Below are 26,458 nucleotides of genomic sequence, written 5' to 3' on the forward strand. Positions count from 1 at the left end.
AACATCTTGCTAGTAAAAGATCCAAGAAGGTATGATTGAGAAAGGCAAGCACATGGACACAAACATAGTCTCCCACATGGACTGGAAGTCCTACAAAAAGAACAGAAATTAAACTTTCCTTGATGTAAACCTCTTACGGTAGCTGCATTTCTGTGTATAGTCAGAAGCTTGAAAACTTGCAGTGAATACATTTTCTCTCAGGCAGTGTGCTCCCTGCACACATGGCTTTCCCTCAAACATATGTTTTTACGTATTCCTGAATATATCTTTGAAGAATTAGGTAGAGCAAACATTTTTGGCTGACACCATCCACTGTTCTGGTCTTCTGTAGAGTTTATCAGCATATATTATTTCAATGGTGTACAGCCTTTGGATGCTGGAAATACAGCTGATTCAAATCAAAGTCTTTCAACTCAGATCACTCAAAAAAATGAAGTACTGTGTCCATTTTGGGGCTCCTCAGTATAACACAGACACTGACAAACTGAAGTGAGTTCAACAGAAGGTCACCAAAATGATTAGGGTGCTGAAGCATATGACATATGAAAATTGCCTGAGGGAATTCAGTCTGTTTAGCCTGAACAAGAGAGGGCTAAGGAGGAATCTAATAGCTATCTTCAGCTGCCTAAACAGCGGTTATAGAGAAGACAGAGCCAGACTCATCCCAAAGATGCACAGCAAAAGAACAAGAGGCAACAGACATAAGTTGAAGAATGGGAAATTCCAATTAGACATAAAGAAAAGGTTTTTTAACCATGAGGGTGATCAAACACTGTAGCAGGTTGCCTAGAGAGGCTGCAGGATCTTCACCCTGGGAGACACTCAAAACTCAGTTGGACAAGGCTCTGAGCAATCTGATGCAATTTCAAAATTGAATCAAACTTCAAAGTTGGCCTTGCTTTGAGCAGGGGTTTTGGCCAGATGACCTCCAAAGGCCCCTTCCAAATTAAAGTACTGTCTGATTCTGTGAAAACAGGTGGAACATGTATAGATTCTGCTCTTCACAGCAGGCCTAGGCCCTAATCACCCAAGTGACATTGCAGTACACACAGCAGGGTACACTGGCAGTTCCCAGATCATGTGTAATTTATATATGGCTTTTTTTTTTTTTTGATCTGGTGATTGCAGGACATACAAATTCTGCACTGGGAGTGGGGAACTTCCATTCTACTACTATATATACAGCATAAAAGCACACATAAAGAAAGGAATTCTCTCCCACTTTAATCTCACAAATCTCATCCCTTTAATTTTTTTTAATACTATTTTTACAGCAGAACAGTACTTTTGCCACAACGAAATTCCAAGCAGAATATTTCAATGAGCTCACCTTCTGCAGTAAGCCTCTGATAATAGCAAGAAACGCGGTAGAGTCTGTTGAAACAGACTTTAAAAAAAAAAAAAAAAAGCCATCTTTCACTCTGCCTTTTCTCTGAACTTGCTCCAGGCCAGCATTACAAGAAAGCCGGACTGCAGCATTCTCATTCCAGCTCATTCTGTCAATGCATTTTACTTTCACAATTCTTGTTTTGACCCTAGGGATCATCCCTTATTCTGTTCTCTGTTCATTTGCTTCATAATTTTAGGAAAGGTTGTTTGTTTGCTGCAACACAGCCAGCAAATCAGGTTAAGAGCTGGGATTTTCTTCCAGAGCACTATGAAAGCAGCCAGACAGACTATCTAAAGGTTTGTGAGGCTCTTTAAGCATGCAGAAAACAAACAATCGCTGATTAAAATTCTGGGAAAACACCCTAGTGTTTGAATCTCTTGTAATGCACTGGTAAGGGATTCTCAGAAACAGCAGCAGGCTGTTGTTCCCCTGACTATATTCAACCCTGGTGCTTAAAACGGCATGGGAAAGAAAATGCTAATGACATTCAAAATACATTAACAAAAACCATAAATGCTACACACTATGTCTGTCCTTGCTTTCAATCTTCAGTTAGGCAGGACTCTGTCTTTTGCTAGTAGTATCTGTTCCATTACTATCTGCAAACTTTTCTGGGTATTACTTTGTCCAGATATATGTGAGCAAACCTTTCTCTTTTTTTTTTTCTTGCATCTAAATCATTAGGCATTTGCTTTTCTGTCCTTCTCTACTGCCCTTATAATAGGTTTTGCTTATTACTTGGCAGCTAACCCTCAGGAAAGTATATTGTATTTTTTGCCAGTAGATCATACTGCTTCCATAAGACAAACTCCTCGCTTCACTGTTCAGAGCAGGGTAGCTGCTTTCTCAACACAGATAAAGAAAATGTTTTAAAGCAGCTGCAAAAGTTAAAACAATTTCTGGAAGATCATGAACAGAGAAAATCTTTTACTGATTCCCTATATTTCTCCCTTCCACAGATTCCACATTTCTGGAGGAAGAAAAGGAAGTCAGGAGAAGAAAACCTTAACTCCACCACCGCTGGCAGTGATGTAAAACCAGAGCATTTCCAAGCTGTGAGCTGTCACATTGGTAATGTAGCATTAGCTGCAGGAAAGATCTTGAAGCTGTAGAGTAGCACACGCTGCAGCACAAGCCTTGTTCCTGCCTCTCGTTTGCTCCGTGGCAGCACAAGCAATCCCGCTTCCAGTGCTGCGGTGTGCACGCTCTCACAGCCTGGGCAATGCACAGCCGCAGTAACAGATCAGCCACCGGCCGGAAATAAAGCAGCGCTCCCACTGAGCGGTCGAGTCTACCTCCTGCATCAGATCAGCTATGACCGGAGCAGCAAAACTTGAAATGCCTGCGTTAGGCATTCAGATCTGCAGCTCAGTTCCTCCGTGGGAGCTGTCAAGATGTGCAGAGCACCGATCACTCCAGCCTCACCCAGGCGTGATAGCAGTGGCAGCTGCAGGCCGTCATCACCTCTTAGAAATCATCAGTGCATGCCCAGCTACGGACTCGGATGCCTAACTTTGGGCATTTCGAGTTATAACATTTTTGCCAAATATACTTCTGCTTGTTGCAAGCTAGCAAAGAAGAATGTTTGTCTGAGGAGCTGGGAGAGCCTTCAAACACCATGCATTTATTATAAAGCTCTCCGGTCTGTTAAATATTAGTCAGAGCTCTCCTGCTACAAAAGTACTGGTAAACAAATGTCACCAATGTCAAAATATTCTCAGAATGAATTAGTCCAGAAAGCTGGCAAAGTATAACGACCGTGAAGACTTTCTTGAGACAAAGTGGACTGGACAAATTTAGTATAGCCAGGTACAGAAGGTCTTAGGGAACTGCTAGCAGTGTGGATGGATTTACTGGGCCGCAAGTGCTCTGAAGAAAACACAAATTTAGCATGCTCGAAAAAGAAAAGAATTTGAGAACAGCCGAACATGTTCACGTAGACCTAACCAGAACTATTCAATCAAATTTACTTTGTAGAGAAGGAAATTTCCTACAAATATTGATGGAACTTCAATTTGAATGGATATAATAAATTAAAAAGAACAAAGTGCAGTAATTTTAGTTCTATTACTTCACTCAGTTTACTCCTTTTCCTTCCCTAGCCTTCCTTTTCTTTTTTATTGCTCACATGAGGATGCTTAGAAATTTTTCAGCCTCTAATTTCAGATTATTCTTGAGAACTAATAAAGATTTATTTCCTCACCAAGACAAAATCTTTTAAATAGGTCAGAAAAGTCCAACAAGAACCTGCTGTCAAAAATCCAATTAATACATATACATCAAATTGCAGTAACTTTAAAACACTAGATGAAAGATTTTTTGAGACATGGTAGAAAACATCTCAAGAGAGTATATAAGCAGGTGTACATGTAAAACATGCTAGTTACTAACAGCGATTCACAGATAAAAGTTAAATGGCAAGCGCATGTAGTAACTGTGTATCCACCTATACAAAGCACAAAAGCAATCGTGAAGGAAGCCACGTTTATCACCAAATATTGCATCAGATCCTAAATTTGTGAAGTGTCTGTATGTGGTTGTTTTATGCTTGAGGGACCTCTGATTTAAAGTGAACACTTCAGTGCAAGATATGCTTGGCTAAATAGTTAAAAAAAAAAAAAAACCCTCTGCATATCCCAAAAGAATAAGAGCTGTTCTGAATGCTGACAGAGTTGTGTCTGCTCCGTGTTGTTTGCTCTGTGCTATATTGCATAAAATTCATTCCATGCTGCGGGGAGGGGAAAGAAATTAAATCAGCCACAGCAAAGACATAAGAAGACAAAACCCGTTGCTTTGTGGCAGAAAGATATGGAGCCTAGTAATTTATTTTACATAGAAGGAAGATCATCTGCTTCGTGCAACAAAGCTATGCTGATTAACAGTAGATGAGGATGCTATACTCCAAGTCAAAGTATAACACTGCCTTTTCAAGCAGCAGAGTGATAGAAAATTTGTTTACTTCCCAGCTACTCCTTGGTGACAGGGCTGCAATGCAGGAAGTTTAAAATCACATCTGTTATGCTAGATGAAACAACAACGTATGACAGTGATGTGACAGCCTTTGCCACTTTTCTTGCAGCTGCTGTCATGCAAGTTGGAATGAATCTCAGGTTGCTGAATTTCTGCCTATTAGATCGTAAGTCAAAGAAATTAACTGATCAGCCTTTTAAGCTGTTAAATGCAACTCTAGCTCATGATAAATTATGCCACAGGTGTGTGCTGCAGATAATTGCTTTAGATATTTCTGACATTTACATCAGTTTTTAAGTTTTAAACAGCATTTTCCAAAGAATGTTCCTAAGTTTTGTTGTCTTATTGACAGGATTCTTGAAGTTTCAAGTTTCCAACAGATTTTTCCTAAAAATCAGAAGACAAGGAAAAGTGTTCTCCACTTCCCCAGCTATTGCTTTAACTTCTATTTTCAAATAAACTGGGTTTGGCTATAATTATTTTGGGGATAAAAATGAAATAAAAATTGTAGCTGTCTATTTTGGAACGTTTTGGGAATGCTTCACCACAGCAAACCAGACTGGATACAGAGCGCCATAAACCCAACTGCCATTTACTTCCTACTAGGTGAGAATTTAGAAAAAAAAATTAGATCCTTTCACCTGAGATTTTCAGCATGGTCACAGTTTTACTGAGAGATCTCAGATAACAGAACAGGGAGGTCAGAGCTAGAGAAAGAATTTTCTGAGCTTGCCTGGCATGGCTGTGTTACGCACGGGGTAAGATAGGAAGGACAAACGCTAGCCCTTTCAAAGAAAGCAGAAATATTTAACAGAGAAAAAGTGAATATAAATATAAGTTTATATAAAATTTATATTTATATTTTTTTTGTAATTTCAATCTTTTTTTTCCATTAAATTCATTTTACAACAGTTTCCAAAGGATGAGCAGATGTTGTAATCACTCTGAATACAACTTTTCATAGGCGTCCATCAACATGTTCTATTCAAACAGTAGATGCAGATACCATGCAGTTTACATTGCCACAAATAAAAGTTAATGAACATCTCTGAATACACAGTTGGTGAATAACTCACCAGCACATTAGTAGAAATGCTGCAGATGGTGATTGGAAGCTAATTATTTATTATAATTGAGGGACAATTTAAAAATTCATGAGACTTCTATGAACATACAGGAATCACTTTTATGAAGATATAGGAATCATTTATAAAATGTACCTCTACTGTTTACATATGATTTTTTTAATTTTTATAACCCCCTTTGCTGGGCAGAGTTCTACTGTTTCCTGTTAATGGTCGATGGAACTATTCATCTTTGCTTTAGCTCTGGAGCCAGCAAAGTTATTCAGTGAAGCAGGCTGCTTTCACCTAGCAATGACTAACAATGACGGCAGGCCCATTTCTGTAAATGCAGACATTAAAACATGCTGAAAAATCTTTCACCTCACTAAAATTTGATCATTTCTGACCACTGCTTGGCTACCTGTAAAACTGCCTTAGGACTGTTGCCTAACAAACTCTGCTGGGCTGTTTTCTCAGCTAGTGAAATTAATGAGGCTTTTCAAAACTAGACAGGTACTGGCAGAGTGAATTGCTGCAACACCTACAAAGAAGTAAGGCCAAGAACAAAACCACCTGGCTATCACTAAGGTTGTAACCAAACCTTAGGAGGTGCTATACTGCAGGAGAACAGTACTTCCCAGAGCTGACATAATTTAAGTAGACGGTCCAGCTAAGCTCATGACTTCAGCTGTGCAGCTGGGAGCTAGCGAGAATCCATGCCAGAGGTAAAACTGAGGCAAAGATACACTGACTAACTCCAGTGGTGCCAAGGAAAGACCAATGAATCAAACAAAGAATTATGGTGAAAGCCAGATCCACTGTAAAATTTAATTCTAAGCACATAATTTGAAAGTCAGAACAGGATAAGTCAGATAGATTACTAAGGAATCATTAATGGAGAAAGTTATTTAGCTGGGTCTTAGCGGAGGTAGAAAGTTCTTGTAAGGAGCTCTGAGACTGACAGGGCTTGGCCTAGATTTCATTTTTTTCCTTCTGAAATAACATCCACATACTGTAACATTCACAGTATTTTAGAAAGGTAGAACATTTTGAAAACGAAGAGAATATCCACGTGTCTAAAGCATGGAGTTTGAATCTTCTGAATATTTGATATATGAGAAAGAAATGTGTTTTTCTAACATCACCAGACCTGTTTTAAATGTCCAAGACATTCATGTGTATGTTCAGACCTGTGGCTATTTACCTTAACCAAATCTTTCAAATCTTGTATCAGTACAATATTTTGGTCACAACACAAAGAGATTTGGTATCGGTATACAGCATTGTGAAGAAATAATTACACTTACTTAGAGAAATGTGTTGGCACTTTCATAACTAGAAACTTTGGCAGAGGCTTATATCATTTTGTATTATATTTTAAAAATGCTTTTGCATGAGTTTTTAACTACAAAGGCCAGCAAAATAATTGGGTTTGATTTGAAACAGTGCTATATGCCTTTGGACATCAAATGAATTATTTCAATGGGTTTAGAAGCTGAATGCTAGCCAGTCAAACTTGCGTAATTATTGCTGAATAATACAGTAATATCATTTCCACCAAAATAAAAACTGTAACAAAATAAAAAGAAAACAAAAATTCTCTCAGTGGCCATTTATAAAAGCCTTTTCACTTGCTAGCCTATATACCAAGCTAACAACCACATTAGACCACAAAATTCTGGTTGTTAGTGGATTCAATAAAAGATTAAAAGTTGTGAATATTTTATAATTTGCTCACATTTAAAATGTAACTGGTACATGAATGAGTCTTCATATACTGTTATTCTCCTTCTTGGCTTAGATGATGCTTGCGATGAAAGATCAGTCTGTGAGACCAAATATGGAAGAACGTGGGGTATGCATCTTCTATATTAAAAAAAAAAAAAACCACCTAACCGGGGCCTATTTACCTTTCAAATTCAACAGATTCTTGGCCATCTGTTGCTGATAACATTGATTTTCATTCCTCTTGGCATCATACCTGCTAAAGTCAGTTCATATTAATGTCAGAGATGATGCATAAAGAATAAAAAATGTGGTTGTGTTTCAGCTACTGAGACTCCAGAAGAAGAAATACAATATTAAACCAGCAGATACCTGAATTCACCTAAAGATACTTGATCTTGTCTGTGCTTCAGGGGAAACCTTCTGTTTCTATGTCTCTGAAGATTTAATGGTTGAATCAAGGTAGGAGGGGACAGCAGGTGTTTATTTTGAAGGTAAATATACTATTATGAATGTATTTATTAGTAGCTTGTGGTCCACCGATCAGTATGCAAGTATACAGCGCTCAGGGAAGGCTGTGATATACTGTGACAAACTGCAAAGTGACACATTGATTGATAGGTGAGCCCAGTGGAGAAGCCAGTCAATACCAGTAAAATTCATGAAGTGTTTTTTTCCTGCCAGTTTCCCAGACAGTCCGTTGATGCAACAGCTATTGTTGTTAGCCAAGCTGTACGGCAGCATCTGCCACTTCCACAAATCAATCAGTGGCACCGTAACGAGGAAGATGCCGTTTGGTTTCTGCAGCAGATGACAAACTGATCAGTAGTTTCTCAGTAGTCACCATGTTCCTTGCAAATACGAAGAAATGTGTGCTCACCTATTATTAGCCTTCATCCTTGCAAATAAAACATGTATTGGCCTGGATTACTTGAATATGTGAATGTCACACTTCCAGCGTAAATTCCTTAATCACAATTTTATATAGTGGAGAAGACAGGTTCTCTATGTAATAGCTGTATTTACCCGCTCTTCTCTCCACTTGTCTCTGTACACCAACCTATCAACACTCTTCTGAAATTCAGTTCTGACTTCTCGTCTCAGCATGAAATGAAATCCTATATATAATACAGTAGGAGTGAAAGCAGCAGAGAAACAAGACAAACAAATCTGGCACCAATAAGCAACAAACCTCCTTTCTTACTATTTCTTTAACTCCTTCCTTACTTTTTTTTCCATATAAGTGTTGGCTAATTCAGGAACTAATTTGGGGTTCAGAAAAACACTCACTGACTAGGGAAACAGAATCCAGCCCAGCGGTCCTAAAGTAACATGGCCTATTTTCTTTCATACTATGTAAAAACTAATCTAGCCATATATGCCAACAGAAGAACAAACCATGAGATTATACGATTTTCACAGTGGATGAGAACACTCCATCTCTCCAGTAACAAAATGTTTTAGAGGAAGTGCATAAAAAGCCCTTGCAACAGCCCTTCCAGGATAAAATAACAGGAGTTTTCACTCCCTGATTCAAATACCTCTGGGACTTCACCCCAGCATTTCTGTAGAAACTCCCTGAGTCACCAAGCTGAGACCAGAAAACTGACTGTAGGCCTGGAATTCAAGATTCTCAGTTTCCAGCTCAGTTTTCTAACCATTGGACCCTCCACATCCCCTAAAAGTTTTCCATGATCCCATTTCTGTCAAACACCCATTAATGGAAATTTGGCTAACACTCTCAAACATGGAGTTTTAACATGACTTTAAAACCTCTTCTTTACTGTTTTCATATTTACTTTTACAAATGCATATTATAATTTTCCCCCTAAAGATCAAATCCCTGAATGAAACTTGTTTAGGCAGAGTCTCAGAAGATAAGAGTGCAGAAGCCTGTATCCCAAGTTGTCTGAAAGAGATAAAGAGTAATAAAGTTCCTCTTGACCTGTAAACATGTCATGGAAGATGACTTGTGAGCTAAGCCTCATTTGATGTGGAAAAGGTTGAAACAAACTGAACATGTTTAAATGATGATTATGGACTTTCAAGGCTCCTAGTGAGGTCACAAAATATTTTTGTAGCAGAATAAAAGGTTGCCCTAAACAGGATCATTGCCTAGTTGTTTGCAGTGGATAATTCCAACGGGATGAAATTTCTATCCTTTTTAGGATTTACTTTTGAGATGCACTCAGTAACTGGCTTGAGGAAGAAAGGTGTGACTGTGCATGAACCTGTTTGTTTGAACACGGCTGCCACCAAGTTCATTGCATGCTGAGACTCAAGAAATTACCATCACACTGCTGGGCCTTTGTTCTCCTTATCCTTAAAGACCTGGCTAGAGCAAGGAGTCACATCCATCTCTCCATCAGGTGTGGCTAAATCCTGAGCAACATCTAAGAAGGGAAGTTCCTGCTCAAATGAGCTAAAATCTTCTCTTACCTTTTTCTTTCCAAACTTCCATTTTCTGTTCTCCACCAAAAAGAAGAAAAGAGCAGAAAACATTATTGCCCCTTCACAACAGCACTGACTTACTCCTCTTTTCCCCATTCATCTCTAGGGGCCTGACAAAAGGAAAAGGCTGAAGGGAGAGGGGAGCTTAAGAAAATTTTGGGGGAAGGACAGTTAGGATAGGAAAGGGATCACCAGCTCTTTGTAGGAATCTGTCTGAGGTAGAAGAACAAGCAAGGAAAATCAGGTTGAGGTTTTCGTGAGCAGCTCAGTTTAGCAGGAGAAAACACAGGCATGTTGCAGACAGAGTATATATTATTTGTTGCAATAATCTTAGAAAAATTGCCCTACTTCAGCATGAATATCTGATCTGCTGTACACTGGTATATACATTTGAAAGCAGCCTGGTTAACTCCAGTCATTTCCCCTCACCTTGATAAATAAGCTGGTGCTGTAGAGCTTACATGCCAACTTTTTCAGACTTTTAGGGGATGTTAGTTCAATCACTGCTGAATTAATTTCACTAACTTTTCTGCTGTGGGCATGACATGACTGTAAATGCTATTTTTTCTGCTTCTATTCACTTGGAACTCCTTCAGGCATAGTAAATGGACCACTAGTATTAAAAATGATTGTAGAAAGGGTTAGCAGAGCATGAATGAAAATGTTAACACGTCCAAAGGAAAAAAATGGGGATGGGAATATGGGAAAGAAAGTAAGGAATAATAGTCAAATTGTCAGCATTAATGTTCTGAAACTTTCTTTTGAAGGGAGGTGGAAGGGAAGAATGAATTAAGTTTCTGGAGTAACACTTTTGCCACATATAATTTTTGAGAGAATAATTACAGAATCTGAATAAACCAACAGTTTTGCTTTTGGTGGGGCAAAGAGGACAGTAGCTTTATTTTTAAGCTTCAAAGTAAATTGATCATCTTCTCTAAGTATCATTCAAGGTTAACATTTTTAGCATACCCTCCTCAATCAAAACCAAAAGATCTAATTTCAAGAGAGTTTGAAAAGCTTTTAAAACTAAGAAATACCAGTATTGCCTCTGCTTTCAGAATATGACAGAACAGTTGTTAAACTATGAAATTATACCACAGACTAAACTATAATTTTGGAGCCTACCTTCCTCCGATGGGATGGCACAATAAAAAATGTTTCAATATTATGCTTCTTCAAGAAACTATTCCTTTCATGGCCATATCCTGGTTCTACCTCGTAGTCCCCATTTAGGCACTCTAAGGTGGTCTTTGTTATGTGAACTTTCCTGGAGAGAAGAATTGGGTGTTGTCATTTAAAGCAAAGATACATTATGAGCTAGTTACTACTGAAATACACTCCTGTGCAGAAGATTATCACAGGGTCAAACTACATGCAAAAAATATTTTTGTTGTAGAGCAGATCTGTGTTCTCAGCCAACTAGAAAACAGAAGTATTTTTATTATACACATTTCCTAAACTTAAGCAGATGCTTTAAGCAAAGATATAAAACTGCTGGCTGTCCAAAATCTTGCAGAATTGTTGATTTGTAAACAGTGCAGGCCTGCACATCATCTTCTGTATTTAGGTGCTTTCTTAAGTGTTTATCTATCTGCCTGCTTGGGATAACAACCTGCTGTTTGAAACTTGTGACTTCACACTCTCAATCTCTGCATTCTTTTTCCAGTGCATAAAGGAGAAACTTCTTGTTCTTCTCTCTCTGTTCCCCTTCACAGCTCTGACTTGTTCTATTTATTCATTTATTCAGCTCTCTAATCCACTGTGCTATGGCAGCACAGCCATCTTTGATACTATTCATGAGTTTCCTTATCCCCAAAACTGTCTTCACACTTTCTCCCGCAAGACCCCTTATACATGAAATTTCTTCCCAGAAGATATATGAAAAGCTATTACTGCTTTCCTCTATTAAACATGTGCTCAGATTTTTTCACTGGGAAGCCTTAAAGTAAGGAACATACAAAAATACACTGCCAAAATTGTCTGAGACAAATACATATATAACAAAGTCACTCATCTAAATGACAAAAATTAAGAGATTCCACTGTCCTCCTGTTCAGCAGAACATTATCTTGTAAAAATCGAACAGAGGATGGTAGGTCCCATTCTGAAAGTGAGTTGCACACAAAAGCACATCTGCGCACCTGCACAAAAGTGTACTGTGTGCATCTAAATGGAGTCCAAAGAGTACTTAAAATCCCAAGACATGCCCCACGGAATGACTACAAGTTTATGTGCTAGTGTATGATTTACATATATATCTTGAATATTTGAGTGTGTGTGTGCATGTGTATATATGAATACATACACATATACACATATATTTGTATATATAAAATGCATTAAAATGCATGTATTCTTGCTATAGCACACAACTAGTTTTGGAAGTCTCATCTGGTAAAAGGAATAAGTCACACACTCCATATGTTTAGAGTTGCAAGGGAACAACCAGAGAGTTTTACTTTTATGAGATTTTCTGATGAAGGTCTAGCACTGCCTCATTCCTACTCTTTAAATTTGGCAGCTTCAGACAAAGAGTTTGTTTGGAGAATGTTTATGTATCAAGAGAACTTTTTAAAAAAATAATTTACATCTAGTCTAATCTATTACTAACAGAAATCTCAAGATCAGTTGGAGAATCCCACAGGAGACATGACGGAACACAGTGATAGCTCTTACCTGAGACAGCCCTTCTTATCAATTGCAATTAAATTGCAAAATGCCTCAGAGAACAAAACAGCTTCTTCACCTATACAGGTCTAGAGTTTTTTCTCAGACTTACCCAGGCAATCCTCCAGCTTCCATTACATTGGCTAAAGTCACGTCATTTGACCAGACATCGTATTGCCATTTCCGTAGACCCAGGACCCCACAAAGCACCCTGCCTGTATGTAATCCAACTCGCATGTTCAGATCGACCTCTGTGGCTTCTGCAACAGATCTGCAATAGATAGCATCAGAATATTAATTTTTAGGTAATGAGATTGCTCTCGATTTTCTTTCTATTTCTTTCTCCAGAAGTTAACACATAAATACATAACTGAAAAGAAAGGATCTTTTAAAAATCTCAAATGAATGATTTATCCAGGCTCTGCTCTTTTCCTTCACTCCCTAGGGTAGTTTCAAATCCCCAGTTGTAACTCTAAAGAAATAATTTTGTTGGTCATATTTTATGTGCTGTTGAACAAAATTTCATTATTCCTTAATTTCTTGGCCCAATTGTGTTATGATTTTATCTTCCAATTTTCAAGTAAAAGTCAAAGATATTATGTTTCTCTACATTTAATTCAGAAAAAAATGACAATAAAACAAGTGTGGTAATTAGCTTTGTCATGAAACTTCATTGAGACTATAACTTTGGGGTTTTTATTTGCCCCTTTTTCAGTATTTGCTATCATGCTCCTACAGAAATGTAGATATTTTACTGTGAGGTAAACAAAGAACTTTCTAGTTGCAACTCAGATAACTCAGAGACAGCCAGGTTAACTTCTGCACTTTCCTGTTTATCTTGTGTCTCATACGTATTTACTTTTTTTTTTCTCTATCATAAATGTTTCTTTTTCTCAATGCTTATTTATCTTAGGCAGGATGAGAGGTAACCACAAGGCGATTGCTGGAATCAAAAGAAGATTTTTTTAAACTATCTTATTGGGTTTAATTTTAACCTGAAAGGTAAGCAGACAAACATGTTTCAGTTCTCTCATTACTCAAGATTTCTTTCAGCTCAGCATTAAAATGGACTACATGACTCTCTAATTTTTTTTTAAACCAAAATCTCTGTTTATATGTCTCTTTATTATGATCGTGGTTTTATTGGCTCGTGGATTTTTCTCTCTCTAAGAGAGCTAAGGGCACAGACTTACACTTCACCACTTTCAATGGTTTCTGCAAAAAATCAGGTAGGCACTAGTTGAGAAGGTAAATGAAAAAGCAATGACTCCACTTTACCATGCTCAGGTACCCAGTTATGGGAGTACAGGACAAACAAGATGAAATCACTACAACACTTATGATGTATTCAAGAACAGTAGATAAAAAGTGATTATAAATACTAATATCTTTCAAAAGCTGCTACAAGAGCGGCCCAGCAATCACCAGTAGTTACGGAGCTCCACCTGTAAATTACACCTAATCTTCAGAGATTTTCTTTGTATAGCTGGGAAAGGAGAAATCAATTTGCAAAGTCATTGTTATAGGCATTTTTAATTTTGGTGCCACACTAAGGAAGGAATCTTCACCTCCGTGAATGGAGAACAAGCTATAACTCTCACCCTACACTGATTTGTGGACTCTTAAAAGGAGCCTTGAAGCTAATAATCTTGCACAATACATGTAAAGATAACACTGTGCATAAGTCTTTGCAGCTTTTTCTCCTACAGAGTCACCTGGCAGCAATTCCACAGCTAAGTTGCATTCCAGAAAGAAATAAAATGAGGGATGAAATAAACTAGCTAATCAGTGTAAAATTTAATTTTCTGTAGGGCTTTTAGATTTACTTTCTCTAACACATTTAAGAGGAGAAGACCTTAAACTGAGGCTCTGGCTATAATTTTCCTGTGGCCTTCATTGACTAATATATTTTTAAAAATATCATCCAGATACCCTGGACTTGGCAGAGAGGTCTTGGAAAAAACTCTGCAATGATTCCAGGCATATTTATTGTGTTTTTCTGTTGTATAGTTGTACTTGTTTAAATACAATTAATTAAAAGGGCACATGTGGCAAAGGTCAAGATGTGGGGTGAGCTGAATGAGATTCCTGGTCTTGATTTAAGTAGGGAGCTCTGCAGCCATGAAGTGAAGAAGTACATACCAAGTCAGCCATCGCTAACATGAGGAACATGGAAATCTCTTCTGTTCCCATAGGGAATCTTAGCCTACCAGATTTTTTCTGGTCATAATTTATGCAACAGCAGAGAGAGGCTTATGCACAGCTTTCTAAAAGTTTAAATATTTCCTTGTCCTATTTCTACCCACTGCAGGTCTGCCTTCCTTTCTCTTTTCAGGATCTGCTTCCAGTCAAGCCTTAGAAAGGTCTCAAAGAGTCCTAAAAAGTCTCTACCTGTGAGCTGTTGCAAGGGTTGCTGTGTACACAGGATGCTTGACAAAGCTTCCAGGAAAAGAAAGGAACTAATAATATATGCCACCTAACACTAACTTAATCTTTGTATCTTCACATGGGCACAAGTGTTTTACCTTTAGCAGACTTACCTTACACCAAGACCATACCCTGTAGTCTGCAAGCCAAAGCACCTGAGGATTAGGGCCTTGTTGCCTGTCTGTATTTTATCACATAACTAAGTAGCTGTGTAATTATCTTCACTGATGTACCTGCAGATGTCTGAGTATAGGCCTTTCTCTATTCACAAATTAATGTTAAAAAACTTTTCATTTTAAAAAGTATGTAAAAACTCAGGCTAAAGGTATCTGGAAACAGATATCAAACACTGGTAAAGAACTACCAACACTCAAGACTGTTCTTTGCTCCAACTGGTTCCAGAGGTTGTGGGGGGGAGGTTGATGTGGTTTAGACATTTAAATATCACAATAGAAATTAAATGAAAAGAAACAAGAAAAATACAACATGACTGATCATATTCCTTGTTAAAAAAGCTGGACTGTCTAATGTACCAATAGACAATGAAGTAGAATGTGAAAACATTTTGTCTTGAACAAAGCATTTCTAAAAGTTGTCAGTTAGTTAAAAAAAAAAAAACAAAAACAAACAAAAAACCAAAAACCTAAATTGATAATACATCTCTACATTTTTCCCAGAAACTACAATATGTTTCAGTGATGCTTTCATTGTTATTAAATTTGGGTATGAAAAAGCTCACGAGGAGTTCATTAAACTTTTTGAATGTACTTTGAATATCTGTGTGCCCTTTATGCAATTTTTTTCCATGAACATACTCCACTGAACAATGAAAAATGAGCCATATAAAAAGAATACGCTCCCAAATATAAAATTAGAACATTTCTATCTAGCATTGCAATTATATTTCCAATGAAAATCAAAATATCTGTATGAAAATGTCACAAAAGTATATAGCAAGACATTTTAAATTATAAATACATTTGTGAAAAAAACAGCAGCAATTCACAGACAAACCATAAATAGTAAAAGAAGTTTCTCAAATAAATTATTCATAGTAAATTAGTCACACCTAAGCTCAGATATTATGTGCTCAAAAGTTTTCCAAATGTTAACATAAAACTAGGCCCAGAAATAAATGGATATTGCAAAACAGTTTCTTTTTAAACTAGAAGTATGTAGAGTCTATGCAAATAACTTATAAGAAGATAACCATCTACCCTTACAACTCAAGTCTCCTAACAAGCCTTTAAATTTTAGTTCTCTATTTAGCTACAAATATTTTATGTGCTGCTACAAACTATCAAAGTGATTTAGATAAGCTGCAGAACAGCTATGTGATGTAAACACATTTCAGCAGACCTGTGCTGAATCTGAAGCAATGGAAGGAAAACATAAAAGCTCTGTATCCCATTTCTCCTAAGTTATTTAGGGCTCTTTTTAGGTCCAAAAATATCTGCATAGAAGTAGATGTTTCCTGGTAAAAGCATAGACAAGCTTTTCAGTTCACTTACTTAAATACATTTGCTTTTTATGTACACAAAATTCTGAGATAATAGAGCCCCTTAATCATAAGGAATTTTGCCCGTCTCTCTAAATACTGCTGTGACAGTTCCACTTTAATATCATCAAGAATTGGTTAGATCTTGGATATTAATGGCAAAGACCATCTTTCTGTGAATTGCTTCCAGATTATTTGGAAGCATTTGAATTAACTTGCTAACTACTGCAGCAGCAGCCATGACTAGGAAGACCTGCTGTTAATGTTCTCTTAGAGGGTACAAACAAAACAACCACCATGCAATTAACAGACGCGTGATACCCTGTATACCCATTTTTGGGAGGCAGATACCTTAAAATACAGTAATAAGATTTTTAACAGTAAAAGCAGAGTATTTGGAGCCTATATGGGAGTTTATTACCGGGGGGGGGAGGGGAGGGGCCGGGCAGCGCTGTAGCCCACAGCACTCTGTGACATGAACAGGCACCAGCCCGGCATTGAGCAGACTCACAGCAAACGCCAAGAGGATGCTCAGTGCTGCCCTGGGGGGAGGGAGCAGGAATTTCTACCCACTTTCCATTCAGTGGAAAATTCAAACAAGGGAGCAATGCTCTCACAGAAATCCTTTCTCAGCCTTTCTGCTCTCACTGCTTAAAACCAACCTCAGGTGGGAGGCTGCTCCAAGACAGGAGGTGAAGCAAGGGGAAGCAAACACTGGAGGTGGTTGTGGACAGGATCACCCCGGACACAGCGCGGGGCTAGTGGCATTTCTCAGGCCAGTGGGACACCAGGCTTTCAGGGAAGTGGGAAGAGGAGGCTTCCGGGAGGTGGCAGGGGTCTCCCCCCACAGCTCCTACCCCATGTCCCTTGGCACTAACTGGGAGTCAGCCATGAGAGCAGGAAGAAGGTGGCTGACCTAACCCCAGAAGGGGCCACCACCTTAACTGATAGCTGCTTTATCTTATCCCCAGTCCCCAAAGGACCTAATTTGGCCTTGGAGGATACGGCAAAGCAGCAGAAGAGGCCACTGGGGACTGTGGTGGCTGTTCCCATCTTCCCCACGGCCACCCTCCAGGTGCTGCTGCTTCTGCTAGGCCACAACCATGCTCCAGGGTTGTCGGCGCTGCCGAACACGCGGACCTCCCCCCTCTCCTGCCTCAGCAATGCTAGGCTCCATTGTCCTCTCCTCTATTTGTCTTCCCACAAATCATGGGTCACATTGGCCCTCTCAAGCAATTACGTTTTGTTGTCTGAAAACCTTTGCTGCCCCATTTCTGCTTAGCTGTGGCTGTTTCTCCCATTCAGATTTTTGGGGAAAAATATTGCCTAGAATTGCATGTTTTCCCAGGACATGGCTCCTCTGGAGTATAGCAGCAGATAGCTAGGACAGAGAGCCTGCACCATGAAGGCTTGATAGCTTCAGAGGTACAGAGGCTCACTTTGACAGAGGTACAGGCTAACTCAGCTTTCCCCAATTCTGGTGAAGTCAGCTCATGGAAGACAGCCTCCTCCACATCTAAAAATTTATGTGCCAATTGCTGATTCTCCCAGAGCTCAAGGTCAATGCAATCCTGCCAGTCCAAACTTTCTTGGCCCAGGACCTCTGGAGAACTGCGGGAAAAGCCATCACAGCACTGATGACATTGAGAAAGTTACTGCCTGTGTCTGCTTCCTCAGACAAAAGAACAGGCAGGAAAGCTCAGGATGTTTCACCTGGGATTCACTGAAGTGGCTGCTGTAGGTCCTCTCCCTTTCCCGGTGCCTGTGGTCAGCTGATGACTGCACCCAGGTAGCAGATGGTTCAAGAGTTAGCCTCCACCATGTCACATGCAAACAAGCAGGAACAGAATGTGCAGGTGCAGAAATAAGCTCAATTTCTATTTGTGAGGCCTTAGATGGATAACTGGTGTCAGCAGCAATGTGATATTGTCCCCTACGTGACTTAGAGAAAAGGTGATCTGTCTGCTGGCAGACCCCACTGAGGTGCCCAGCATCCAGAAAGCAAAAGTTCATGGAAGCTTCCCTCCAAACGTCTTCAAACCCATATGTGGTAGGAACATCCAGTCCAGGGGACTAGATTAGATCTAGTCCTAAGTAAGCTCTCCCCTGCAAACACACACAGGTTAAATCAAAGTATTCAGCACCAACTGCTGTAACCTACTGATGTGCTCCTGTTGTGCCATGCTACTTGGCATTGCCAGTGACCCAGCTAGAGTTGCAGTTCCCTCTGAGTCACTGCTAAAGAGGCATCCCAGTAAGATGTCAAAGGAAGGAGTTTCATGAAATGTACCATTTATATGATGATATGAATGATTGCAGCATCCCAATACACTTTCCACAAGCTTATGGATGTTAAACCCAGTATTCTGGCCCAGTCCCAGATCTAGTATTTATGTCATGCTCACCCAGAGTCCCTCCTTATTTTCTATTGGAAACATTACAGTTCATTTCTTGCCCTGTGGCTTTCAGTGCATTTGAATAACTCCCATATTTCATCTCCTAAGAGGTTATATTTCTGGACTGAGCAAAAGGATTCTTTAGATATAATTTATACCAGCTGATGAAGTGCTCTGGAAGGAAAGACAAATTATTATTAAAAATGTAAAAAATTCCCCCCTCTAAAACAAGCCAAAACTAGAATTCCATTCCATTATATGGGGGAATGGGAAGAGCTTGGTAGCTTGACAAAATTTTAATGCATGGCAATTAACTAATAAATATACCCATTTAGAAAGCAAAATATTGTAGCAAATTGACTGGAACCTTCAAATGTGGCAAGTAGTTTAAATAAGGTGAAGAGTACACTTGGCCTAACAGTCTGTTCAAAAATGAGGCAAGGACAAAATCTGCTACATTAGAGATGCTAATGAACATGAGCATTTTAATTATATTACTAACACAATCTGACAGTAAAAACTCACCTGACAAAAGCAACATAGGTCATATGCAACACTTAACTCCACCTTAAGAGCTGCCATGATCATTTAAGTGACTCTGAAGTGGAACAAACACCTGGCCTGTATGGATGCACTGACACAAAACTCACTGGCAGCACAAATTCCTTTGGAGAGTAAACAGAATATAACACTCTCCACTTTATTAAAGAAAAAAAAAGGCTCCTGTAATGATTCTGGTCTGACTTTAATTGTGCCCTTGCAAAAACTCCTTTGTGGAAGAGACTTTATGTTTTTTGTAATGTATCTCAGATCATATTTACATACAGCACCATATTCAAGGATACTGAAACTACAGCTAATCAGAGCATGAAGAGAATATTTTCACAGAAAGTATTGATTTATATGAACTCATCACAACATTCTTCTCAGCCAAATCATAGAACTATTGTACACTAACAGCTAGAATTGTACCACTAGAAATTTCTAATCCTTGAGTTCCTGGAAACTGGAAAGGTCAATGATACTTATCTCTGGGATAGGTACATTTGTCAGATCCATCAGATGAATCATAACTCAAAAAATATTCTTTATTTATCCCAGAAAACATAACAAAGTTGTCACTTGGAATGATGGCTTCTAAACATACATTTACAATTTCAGGGCATGATTTCTGCATTAGAGTGAGCAGACTTTTAGAAGACTACTGGATGACACCCAGCTCTGACACTGGATGAAAGGGAGAAGTTTAAAAAACAAAAATGATTCTACATATCATGGGACTGATAAACAGCAACATCTAATATTCATACTAATGGAAAATATGATGCTGCATTTCAACTTTACCATCATAAGCTCTTCTCCTTTTAATTTGCTTATTATATTTTCAAACAAATTAATTTGGGAAATCCATCTTCTAACCTTAGCCTCTGTGAAGGAGGGAAGATGTTTTTCCTAACCTTCAACAGAATCTGCTTACCAGTTTCTGCAGTTCTCTGTACAACTGGCTTAGCCATATGCTTCCACCACCAAAAGATCTGCACCTTGAATCCAATAATATCTGAACAGATGACACTCTACTTTGAGTAAAAGAAAAAAAATATTATTGCCATCAAGGGCAACAGTACTTGGAATTTACCCTCTTTCCATTTTTTAACTTAGGCAGAACAGACACACTGATTTAACTATGAGAAGAAATATGCACTGAGCCAGCATCTTACAATACTTACACTACTAATTCCTCATTTACGGGCATAAATCATTGTGCTTATGTACAAAGGATGCAGAAGAGATCTTAAGCCATTCAACGACCCTAAATAAATCTGGTGCTCTCTAATAATCTTGACTCTTCTCCATCTTGCCCTCTCCCACCATGTTCCAATCTCTAGATTAGAGTGACTCACACACTCTTCAATCCTTTCCAATTTATAAATGCTGTTAAAAATGCCAAAATTGCCAATTTAATATCTTCTACCTCAACTTCTGACTAAATGTGTCTAGATAATACACTACAGCGCATCTGCTTAGAATCACAGAATAGTTGAGGTTGGAAGGGACCTCTGGAAATCGTCTGGTCCAAAAACCCCACTCAGAGCAGGGTCACCTAGAGCAGGCTGCCCAGGACCATGTGCAGTTGGGTTTTGAATATCTCCAAGGATGGACACTCCACAAGCTCTCCAGTCAACCTGTTCCAGTGTTCAACAACCCTCACAGTAAAGCAGCTTTTACTCATGTTTCAATGGAATTTCTTGTATTTCAGTTTGTGCCCACTGCACCTTTTCCTGTCACTGGATACCACTTAGAAGCGCCTGGCTTCATCTTTTTTATTCCTTCCCATCAAGTATGTATACATATCGGTAAGATTTCCCCAGAGCCTTCTCTTCTCTAGGATAAACAATCCCAGCTCATTCCTTCTTTTTTAATTCAACTTCTTTATTGAAGCTCACATTATCATGACAGCAGACAATAAATTATAACACAGAAAGGGAGCATGTTTCATTTTCAATATTAGCAAAACTGCAAAATTGAAACATTCAAAAAGGGAAAGTTTAAGTAGTTATATCAATACCTTATTTGTATACACGAAAGACCGCACAGCTACTGAAATAATGATTAATGTTACGCTTAAAAGAGGATGAGAGCAGCAGCTACAGCTTTCCAGGGATGAAAAAATATATATACACACACACACACACATATACATACATATATATATACACACACACATATACATATACATATATATATGTATATGCTTGTATACGCCTATGTTCCTAAAGTGCAAGGCTTCCTTAAAAATGGAGAGTCTCTCTGCCATAGGAAGAACACATGCATATGTGACTTGCGTGCTTGGGATCTCCTTTATATTTCAGGATTTCTTTCTGCATGCATCAAGTTGTTAAATACTCCATTTTGTTGTGTTTACAGGGAGTAAAAGTGGCTAACAAGGGTTCTTTTAGGATTTTATAATATCATAGATTCCAGTGTCTTTTATCAGTTTTACAATGCTTACAAAGATGACAGGAATTTATATTCAATGAGAGGGAGAATACGGACCCATTTACCCAACTCTTAACACTGTAAAATATTTTATAAATGGGCATTATAATAAAAATACCTGGATTGGGCTGAAAATGGGAATCAGCCTTCAGTTCTATTAGGTTCTTCTGTCCTTTTTTTCTATGCTTTAAAGTCCTCTTCAAAGAAAGTTCAACAGATCCAGGTAAACATAAAAGTTTAAGGTTGATACGGAAGTACAGAAATGTGTGTTGACGTTCATGTTCCCCTCAGGCATCAGCAGGATTTGAACAACCAGCCATTACTTCCACAGAGACAAACCCAATTCTCAAGAGCAAAACTTATAGTAAACTCTTGTTACATTTTTCTATAATACCAAACCTCTCCACAAAGGAGGATGATCTTGATTCTGAAAATCAACTATTTTGTGGATGCATCTGTATATATGTGCACGCACATTCTCAAATACATATGGAAGACATGGAATCTATGGTGTGGCAAAAGCTTTATCAGAATAAGAAACAAGGTGGAATTCTCCAAATCTGCCTGTAAGTTTTTCAGTGACCAAGACCTGAAACTTGATTTTCTGTTACCTGAAGAATAATAAATATTCATTTATTTTATTAAAATAATAAATACTTATTGAATATATGGGGGTGTGTGAAAATTCCATCTCTGAGATGAAGAGGAAATATTTCTGTTGAAGGCTGATTTACATGCAACAAGACATGGCAGTTGCTTAAGATCTGCTTAGAAATTAAGAATTTTAGTGCAAGTCCCTTGACCGGGGGGGGGGGGGGGGGGAGGGGGAATGACAGACGGCATGAACATGAAATGCTCAAGTTACATGACTGATCCTTTTATCAAATTGAGTACTACTATGTAATATCACGTGAACATACATAAAATAAAGACTAGAAGACAGACTGAGACAAAGAAAGCAACATGCAGCATTATTGTATAGATTTATCAGATTGTTTCTTTAATATAACACTCAAGTGTTACTGAGGACTAGCTGGAATTGTAAAATGCATAATTTGAATTCATAAGCTCACAGTCTTATGTTTGTTTGTTCTATTGAAATATTCTTTTCTGTATTTAATAGTTTATTATCTATTTTTAAATTGAGATTACGCTGTGGCCTCTTCACCTTGCAGAGAAGGCAGAGCATTCTTTGTGTGCAATGCAGAAACATGGGGGTTAACAGAGGGGAAGCAGAACCTTGAACCAGCTCCTGATTCCCAACAGTCCAGCTAACATCAGAGCGAAAGGGAAAAATTGGCTACTGGAAAGAGTGGCCAAACACTTCCCACTACAGAGCAACCTAAGGCCCCTGATGTGACACACTTGCACACTGCCACTCATACAGGATACACCGGAAAAGCAAGTTCATCCCAAATGTAACAGCACTATGCTAACCAGTATTTATTTATATACAGAATTAATGTGTGTGTGCACTCCCTCCTATAGCCTCTCTATAAAACACACAAGCACAAAGCACGACAGTAGTGAAGGAATCTCCCATCCTTATCCCTTCCCTCCTATGTAATGAAATAGATTTCCGACTCTTGCTGAAAGCTGGAGCCTCATTCACAGTTCTCTCACATTCACACTTTCCCTTTGCTAAAGTGATGATCAGTGCAGAGCTCTCAAGCATTAAAAAATTCTTCTGATCAGCAAAGTGAATTTCACATTACATTTCTGAAAAGCAAAATAAAGGTTTAAAATGACATACGGAAAGGAGGAATCAGCGAGTTATCCTTTGGGGAATACAAACAACAAGCATACATCAGGGTTGGCTTTGAATTTACATGCTGATGCAAGATGAACAGTGCTTATCCTTGTAAGACAAGAAATTAGACTCCTTTCTTAGTGGTAAATGATAATAGGAATATTTCATGATTTCTCAGTTTCTATCTCCTAGTCTGTACATTTATGTGTCTCTACATACTCATGCTTCTACATTTTTTCCTCACAGTGATTAAAAGGAGTGGACAATCAGTGCCTAGAATGACCCTGCACAAAAACAACATACTGTAACCCGAATTTAACAGTGTGAATTGTTAGCTGGGCAGCGCTAGCAGACATTGCTATTCCTCCAAAAATACACTTGCTGAATGCCACAGAGAAGTTGCTGTGGCACTCGTGTCCGGGTTCACCGCAGGAAATACTTACGTGATGGTGTCAATCATATCCAGTCCCATTTCAACACAGCAATGGGCATGATCTGTTTTGGGTTGGGTCAATCCTGATACACAGTAATAACAGTCCCCTAGGATTTTTATCCTTCTGCAGTGGTTTTCCTTTAATAAAAACAGAATGGGAAAAGTTTTACTTTTCATATAAATATTCTAATATTTACAGGAGAAGATCTTCTCCAATAATAGGAAATCATTCAGGTAATCCTTTTGTTGTCAAATTAAATAATCTATAATTCATGAAATTTGGATTCCCTTTACAGAACAACTGACATATATAAATAGATATGTATATATATTTGTGTATGCACATGCATGCATATATAGATAGATAGATATAGATATATACATATATACTGGAGATCAGCCCAGCACTGTTCAGCACACATGGTGTACCATTCATTGACATGGTTGTGAACAAAAATGACCAAAATGAAACACTATCTATTCTCTTCCTCTCATATTAGGTCAGTATGAATTCAAGATTTGCAATGAGACTTTATGTCAAACCAAAAGACTGAAGCCAAACACCTACTGAATTTTGGGAAAAGTTCATATTGTTAAACTCTAGTGGGAAAAGTTTGTATTGTAAAGTTGTAGGTTTTTCATTCAAATCCTGTTCCAGCTTACAAGGAAAGATGATGTATTTATCTCTAAAGGTACACAGAGCTGTGCATTACAAATCCATAAATCACAATTTACAACATAGCATGCTCATTCCCAGTTGAAATATGACACACTTGGAGATCAGAAGATAGAGTCACCTTTCATTACCATTGAATTTATCTCCTATTTACAAACAGTGTAAATTCTACAGCCAGAGAAATCTGGCTAAATCTCTCAGGTTGGGATGTGATGATTGCTGTATTAGCCTGAGCAGAAAGTTCATTTCTCAACACAGAGCACATAAAGTGCCTTTAACAAAGCGTTGGAGTGGGGGTACTTCTACAGTCTCTGCACTGTTCTCAAATACATATCCAAGAGATCCAATGGTCCCTTCCCAATCACACCTGTACACAAATTTACTACTTATTTAGTCAGAATACTGAAGAAACCTATATATCTGGAAATTCAATGCAATTTTACTGTATTGTAGCACAGAAAGCTATAGGAACAAGTAAAATATGAGGAGACAAGAATAAGTGATGGTATCCCTTGAAGCTAGACTATGACAGCTTCTTCCCCATTTAGAGTCTGGCACAAAAAAGTAAATGACCTGGTTAAAGGAATACACCTTACACAGCTGGGGCTATGCAGATAAGTTCCCTGCAAAATTACCTGGTGTGAATATGATAAGAAAGGATTAATAAAAAAATAGTTTATTTTCCCCTGAAGCGGTTTGCTCGATAGACTTGACTTCAGTGGCACAGAAAAGGGAAAAAAGTCCCCCCCCCCCAAAAAAAAAGGGGAAAAAAAGTTTCAAAATGTCTAAAAAAATGGCCTAATCATACCAGTTCAGGTTCTCATATGACCGCATATTCTCATTCTGTCTCCTGCCTGCAAGAATCAAAGGCTTCCTGATTTGACCACGCTCTCCACATCACTACCCTTAATCCAGCTCAGAAGCAATGGTTGTGTCTACAGCGATCCCCTTCTCTCTGACATGTCATATACAAGTGGTCAGGGCTTGTTATTGCACACACTTTCAGCTGCAGGCGTTCCCATGCCTGCCTTCTTTGTAAATGTTTCTCAATATTGAACAAATATTATAAAATAATAATTACCTCTGTTCAGGCTTGGAAGAGGGCATGCAAACACTGTTTGGGGAAAATGGTCTGTCCCTTTTTTTTATGTGCATGCTAATTAAGCAGGAAATCCACATCTTGAATCAAAGAAGAGTCATCTTTTGGGTATGCTTAACTAGTATGGAAGGCTTTTCTGACAGTGTCTGCTTAATGTTTCTTTTGCTGTACAGCAGGGCTTTAAATATACCACTATTTATCATTCCTAATATATATTTTAATGAATGTGAGCATAATTATTCTGGAAGCATTATCACTGGGGTCTTGGAGTATTCCTGCAGCCTATAGTCAGGAAAGGCCTCACAGATTTTACCTGGAGTTTTATTTCATTATTCTGAGATACTTGGCTAAATGGTATTATATAAGTAGAAGAATTATTGATACAAACAAGTAATATTCAGACCTCAAAATTCAATCGGACACAAAACAGGCCTTCCAACTCAAGGTTTTTGAATAGAAACCACTAGGTTTTTTAATAGAAACCACTAGGTTTTTTAGTTGAAACCACTAAATTACACTGCCAAAATAAGCCATTTTTTTAAAATTGTGGGCAAATTCTGAAGCAGTAGAGGGTACTTAGTAGTTAAGGCTGGAACCTGCTTTCCAAAATAAATCCAGTTTTGGCCCACACCTTACAGTCCTCTATAAAGCCCTTTTCATCTTCAAATTTGGTATGCACGGTCTGTGGCTGGGCAATGACTATTTGACCCAACTGAAAAATATTCAGAAAAGCCATTTCAGTAATATAGGATGTAGACTATGCATGTGTTAATGGACCAGTGATCTATCCTCTTTAGTGCCTACCTGCAAAAAGGCTTATTTCAAAAGACTTGGTTTTCTTAGACAGCTTACTGCGCTAGATAGCAGTACAGTGGATTTGATAAAGGATTACCCCAAATTACCCTGGCACAGTAC

General features: G+C 38.3%; 1 protein-coding gene across 1 annotated transcript in view; it reads right to left on the reverse strand.

Annotated features, from left to right (window-relative positions):
* Positions 1-26,458, reverse strand: part of ADCY1 (adenylate cyclase 1) — a 153,059-nt gene that overhangs the window by 37,188 nt on the left and 89,413 nt on the right. The window contains exons 5-7 of the mRNA XM_013952768.2: positions 23,779-23,906; positions 12,380-12,538; positions 10,726-10,867 (exon numbers count right to left, since the gene is read on the reverse strand). Of these exons, the coding sequence (XP_013808222.1) occupies positions 10,726-10,867; positions 12,380-12,538; positions 23,779-23,906 (429 nt within the window). The remainder of the gene's footprint in view (positions 1-10,725; positions 10,868-12,379; positions 12,539-23,778; positions 23,907-26,458) is intronic.

The sequence above is a fragment of the Apteryx mantelli genome, chromosome 2 (genome assembly GCF_036417845.1).
Source record: "Apteryx mantelli isolate bAptMan1 chromosome 2, bAptMan1.hap1, whole genome shotgun sequence".
In the NCBI taxonomy this organism is placed as follows: Eukaryota; Metazoa; Chordata; class Aves; order Apterygiformes; family Apterygidae; genus Apteryx; species Apteryx mantelli.